This window comes from Thamnophis sirtalis, unplaced genomic scaffold (genome assembly GCF_051295495.1).
Source record: "Thamnophis sirtalis isolate CommonGarterSnake01/CBP01778 unplaced genomic scaffold, rThaSir2_p1.2 scaffold_15, whole genome shotgun sequence".
In the NCBI taxonomy this organism is placed as follows: domain Eukaryota; kingdom Metazoa; phylum Chordata; class Lepidosauria; order Squamata; family Natricidae; genus Thamnophis; species Thamnophis sirtalis.
Genome location: NW_028261395.1, coordinates 23,519,495 through 23,525,494, shown reverse-complemented (window position 1 = coordinate 23,525,494; position 6,000 = coordinate 23,519,495). Strand labels below are relative to the sequence as shown.

At 41.8% G+C, this 6,000-nt stretch overlaps 1 protein-coding gene across 2 annotated transcripts in view; it reads right to left on the bottom strand.

Annotated features, from left to right (window-relative positions):
- Nucleotides 1-1,818: 1,818 nt before the first annotated feature.
- Nucleotides 1,819-6,000, bottom strand: part of ADK (adenosine kinase) — a 280,290-nt gene continuing 276,108 nt past the window's right edge. For both annotated transcript variants that reach the window (XM_087702333.1, XM_014062802.2), the window contains exon 11: nucleotides 1,819-2,793. In XM_087702333.1, coding sequence (XP_087558459.1) covers nucleotides 2,669-2,793 — 125 coding nt within the window. In that variant the 3' untranslated portion in view covers nucleotides 1,819-2,668. The remainder of the gene's footprint in view (nucleotides 2,794-6,000) is intronic.

Sequence of the window (6,000 nt, the reverse complement as noted above, 5' to 3'; positions counted from 1 at the left end):
GTTGACTTAGCCGTCCATCTTTCCAAGGTCAGTAAAATGAGGACCAAGATTGTTGGGTGCAAGAGGCTGAACCTGTAAACCTCTTAGAGAGGGCTGTAAAGCACTGAGAAGCAGTATAAAAATTCAAGTGCTATTACTATTTTCCTTCCTTCCTTCCCTCCCTCCCAATGGTTAAAATGCAGCATTGCAGGCTAATTCTGCCGCTGCCAGCAATTCGATCCTGACCGGCTCAAAAGCATGTAAAAATGCAAGTAAAAAAATAGGGACCACCTATGGTGGGAAGGTAAAGCTTCGGTGCACCTTCGGTGTTTAATCATGCCGGCCACATGACCACGGAGACGTATTTGGAGAGTGCTGGCTCTTCGGCTTTGAAACGGAGATAATAATGGTTCCCCTAGAGTCGGGAACCATTAGCACATATGTGCGAGGGGAACCTTTACCTTTAGATGGCTTTGTTTTTCCTATTCATTTTCTCTCTGAGAAAGTTGATTGTTCAGCAGCATTGGCAGCCGATGGCTATTAACCGTCTCCCTCCAGTAACCGGGGGAAAGAGCGACATTAAATACTTGCAGAGTTTGGAGAAGCTGCCCTTCCACTTGGGATCCAGGGGCTGGAAGGACCCTCCCCCTCAATTGGTATTCTGATTTCTCAACTTTTCATTTAGCTTGAGAAATTGGCCATCTCCGTTGCCACAACTGACGTCTCGTCCTTTGTGTCAGGTCAGTGACATGTGAATAATCAAGGCCAAACTTTTATTTTGGCTTCTTTCTGAGAGTGCTTACATTAATTGCTCTCCCTGCACAGTGAACTGTTACACACCTCTGTTAGGCAGTATTATTTTTCCATTTCAAAACTGAAATCCTGAGGGTATTTTTTACGCATGGCACAAGAGAGATGAACTCAACTGGTTGGGTGAACGAAAAGGAGAACAGATGTAATGGTGTGTTTGTGTATGTGTGTGACAGGCTCACTGATGCTTGGCTGTCCAAAGCTATGAAAATACATTTTATTAACATTAACCACCCCTGGTTTACATTTTATTTCAAATAACCAGCTTTTGCTTACATGGAGCTATCTAGCTTGGCCAATGGGAAAAATTTTGCCACAAAATAATGACCTATAAATGTAACGGGACGTGGTGACTCAGTGGCTAAGACGCTGAGCTTGTCGATCAGAAAGGTCAGCAGTTCAGTGGTTCGAATTTTTAGTGCCGCATAACAGAGTGAGCTCCCGTTACTCGTCCCAGTTTCTGCCAACCTAGCAGTTCGAAAGCATGTAAAAATACAAGTAGAAAAACAGGGACCACCTTTGGTGGGAAGGTAACAGCATTTCATGCACCTTCAGCATTGAGTCATGCCGACCACATGTCCACAGGAATGTCTTCGGACAATTCTGGCTCTTCAGCTTTGAAACCGCCCCCTAGAATTGGGAATGACTAATAAATATGTGCAAGGGGAACCTTTAGCTTTACCTAATGATCCATATCCAGTTTCTCTAAGGTTCTGTCTTGGAGATAGAAAATTCTGAAATTCTGCTGGTTTCCAAATGAAGTCCATTTTATTTCAATATCCTGTGAACAGCCACTAGATTTTCATTACTGGCTCAGTATCACCAGTATTTTTTATGCCCCAACTATTAAACTAATAGTGGCAAAGTTATAGGTTTGGGTTACTTAATTAAATAATTTTTCCTCCTTTCTAAATTATGCATTTTTATCAGCATCACTGATGAATTGCAGTGCAGTTATTCTCACTCGCTCTGATAAAGAGTCTATTTACTGCAACAGAACCTCATCGCAGCATTAAAAACCCAGAGAACGCCTGTATCACAATTCCTTTATTTATCAGTATCAAATTACATAGTAAATTACTTTGGAGAATGCGTTTCTTGAATACTGTCATACAAATAAAAGATCTTTCCATTATTTGACGTACCTTATTGTCTTAAAACTGTGCGTTGAAATAAAACATTTTGGCATGTCCCAAAGAAACAGCCTGCATGAATTTTCTGTACTCTGTTTACGCATAATACGTCTATACTTTTTGAGATGCAGCCATGGGTTCGTAAGTGGCCCATACCTATTATGGCCTTTAGTTATCAAAACAACCAGATCCTGTTCTGGGAAAATGAGATTCCTAGCCAAAATCCAAGTTAACATGAAGAATGAAAGTCCTACCTCTCATCTGAGGAATCTGCATCCAATTTCCTACACCAAATCATACAATCTTGAGTCACCCCAGAAATCATGATTGTATTCCTCATTACTGCAAGAGAACCAGGATTCAGCTGGGAAGGTAAGTAAACCACACCAGGGATCAAGGCCCAACCCTTTTTTTAGGCTTTTACATTGTTAGTCTACTTATTTCCCAATTGAATTATTTTTTGGCCGAGGTGAGCAGCGTTGGCCAAACTTCTAGATACCAGAAGGATTTGGGCATTCCTTTGAGAACTCTGTGCGTGTTTGTGTGTGTGTGTGTGTGTGTGAGTGTGATGTGCAGGGCACCAGAAACTGCACCCTGGATGATCTTGCAGTCCGACATGATGATGATGGAGCATCTAAGAGATGTGGCCAAGGTCCAAATGAACAGAAGTACAGAAACGCCAGTGCAGGGTCACTGGGGGGCAGGAAGTAGGCAGCATTTCCTGTTGAGCCGTCAGCTTGTCAGTATCATTTGAAGTCAGGTTTCTCCGGGAAGGTGCAACCGGAACGCTTGACGATCACACTGGCAGCGTAGTGCCCGGCCCGGATACACTCTGTCATCGGTCGCTCGTAGACCAACTGAGACAGGAAGCCTGAAGGACAAGATGAAAGGAAGGGGAAAAAACATAAAAGGCTGAGCATACCTGACGGGAAGAAGGACCAGGGAGAGAAAGGCGGCAGAGCATGGCTTTTGGGCTTCTTCCAACTTCTTTGCCACCAGCAGGCACAGCGGGCAGGGATAGCTTTTTCCTATGTCTGCCTGTGTGCGCAATTTGCTTTCTCCTTATGGTGCATGTTGGCTGCATACACAACTTTGGGTGATTAGAATGGAGTAATTGGGGGGTGCTTTCTGAGCCACCCAGCTTTCTCTGGCAGAGCTGGGCCCGTTTTTTTTAAAATTTGGCCTTTCCTTTTGCCAGCCCCCCCCCCCCCCCCCCGGGCCAAAGAGCACAGGCAGCTCATCTGGTGCTTCGCAGTACACACTTCTACACAACCGTACACACAGTTCTTCCTAAAACGTTTAGGAAGAATTCCAGAAGTCATGTTTCGCAGGCATTTTTAACATGTTTAGAATGCAAATCCTTAGAAAGTTGATGCATTGACACTTTAAAGCTGTTGTGGGTATTTATACTTGTTCTTTTGTTAATCTGTTTAATGTCGCAAGAAAACACTGAGAGAAGAGAATATCCGTAGCTGAGGGTTGAACTGTGGATTCCTTAGTGCTCTTATTAGTTTGATGGTTTGCTGGCAGACTTTTCATTACCCTAATAGACAACATCATCAATGCCAGTGGGTGTGGCATTTGAGCTCTGTTTATATAGAGCCCTGCCAGTGTTGGTTTGTCTGTGAGTGTGGTGTGTTTGGTTTTCCCCTTGGTAGTCCTTGATTAGGAATTGTTTTCTGGTTGATTTGCCTGGTGTTAATCCCTGCTCATCTTAACCACACCTCTACAAAATAACTGTATATAAACAGGGAGCAAACCCCACATTCACTTACCCTAGTTGGGCAATGAAATGTCTGCAAGCACAACAAAGAGCACCAAGGACGCTCCAAAACACACTATTTCTAAAAGACAGATATCACATGGAGCCAAGCCATCTTTTCCTGTTTATTGCTGACTTCATTACTACTATAATGATCCATTCTGACGTTATATCGTATTTCAATACCAAAAATGCTGCAGAATGGGATAAAGTAACTTCTGTGGGGCTGCAACACCTGAATAGGTTTCTTAGATGGACCAATGATGAAATAATCCTAGTGGACAACCATTTAAATATGAGCCAGCCATGTGCAGCAGCTACCAAAAAAGCTAACACAGTTCAAGGCTGCATAAACAAAGGGATAGAATCAAGGTCACGTGAAGTGTTAATACCACTTTATAAAGCCTTGGTAAGGCCACACTTGGAATACTGCATTCAGTTTTGGTCTTCACGATGTAAAAAAATGTGGAGACTCTAGAAAGAGTGCAGAGAAGAGCAACAAAAATGATTAGGGGACTGGAGGTTAAAATACATGAAGAATGGTTGCAGGAACTGGGTATGCCTAGTTTAAAAAGGACTGGGGAGACATGATAGCAGTCATCCACATAATCAGAAGCAGTTTGAGTGAGTACTTTTGGCAATATAGTGTATCTCAGGGGTTGCCACAAAGAAGAGGGAGCTATTCTCCAAAGCACCTAAGGACAGAACAAGGAGCAATGGATGGAAACTAATCAAGAAGAGAAGCAACTTAGAGCTGAGGAGAAATTTCCTGACAGTTAGAACAAGTAATCAGTGGAACAACTTGCCTCCAGAAGTTATGAATGCTCCAACACTGGAAGTCTTTAAGAAGATGTTGATAGCCATTTGTCTGAAATGGTATAGGGTTTCCTGCCTAGGCAGGGGGTTGGACTAGAAGACCTCCAAGGTCCCTTCCAACTCTGCTATTGTATGTAAATGTGTTTTAAGCCAAAAGAACCCACACAGTGTGTGTGTGTATGTATGTATGTATGTTTGTATGTATGTATGTGTATATGTGTGTATGTATGTATATGTATATGTATATGTATATGTGTGTATGTATGTATGTATGTTTATATATATATATATATATATATATATATATATATATATATATATATATATATATATATATATATATATATACAGCTGTGCATATGTATGTTCCTGCATAACTCGGGAACGCCTCGAGCAATTTCAATCAAACTTGGTACACAGATGAGTTACTCTCTGGAGAAAAATACTGTGGGGGAAAGATACCCCTAACACCCCTCGGGTGTGTGTCCTGTTAGGATATAGCCTGTTGTGCTGTACTGGCTTCTATTGTACAGTGCAGTAAAGTTGCCATAGTAATGGCTTCACAGTACTCCACAAGGGGCCTCTCTCTGGTAATCCAACATTAGAAATTACGTTTGGTACGGGCATTTTCCCCCTATAAATAAATACCCAGCCAATGATGGGTTATCACCTAGTTTAAAAATAAAACCAACCTTCTAAGATAGCAATTCACAGTGCTTTACATCCCCCTCTAAGCGGTTTACAGAGTCAGCGTATTGCTTCCAACAATTTGGGTCCTTATTTACCAACCTCAGAAGGAAGCATGTGGAAGGCTGAGTCAATCTTCAGCCCTATCAGGATCAAACTCCTGGCAGTGGGTAGAGTTAGCCTGCAATACTGCATTCTAACCACTGCGCCATCAGGGCCCCTGGTTTCTCTTCCCTATATTAACAGTAGGTTTTGGCTAAAAAAGGTAAGTCCAATCAGAATAAATAAATTAGCATACATCTGTCCCCTCATTGTATTTTCAAACCTCCTCAAAATATATTTCAGTAATTTCATTATATCTTATTATTTCTGACACGGTCGAAATTAGGCTCAACAGTTATTGTTCTGGTGAGAAGTAATCTAAGGCACTGTTTCTTAACCTTGGCTGCTTTCAACCATGTGGACTTCAACTCCCAGAATTCCCCAGCCAGATGTAAGCCACTTTTGCCATCTGTGCAACCATGCTCTAAACCCTGTTTACAAATTCCATATTTGGAGTGGACAATACCATAATCCAGATTGATCCTTTCATTCTACAACTTCTCTATGCTGCAACTCAAATTAAAAAACCCTTCCTTAATGGTGCTTTGAGAAAATGTAAACTGATAAAACATCATAAAAGCCACTGCGAAGCTGTTATTTCTTTTGATATGATAGAAATGTAAATGAATACCAAAAGATAACATAGACAAACCTAGAAAGTCAGTGGTGAAATGTGACATGGGAACACACTCCTTACCTCAAAGCCAATAG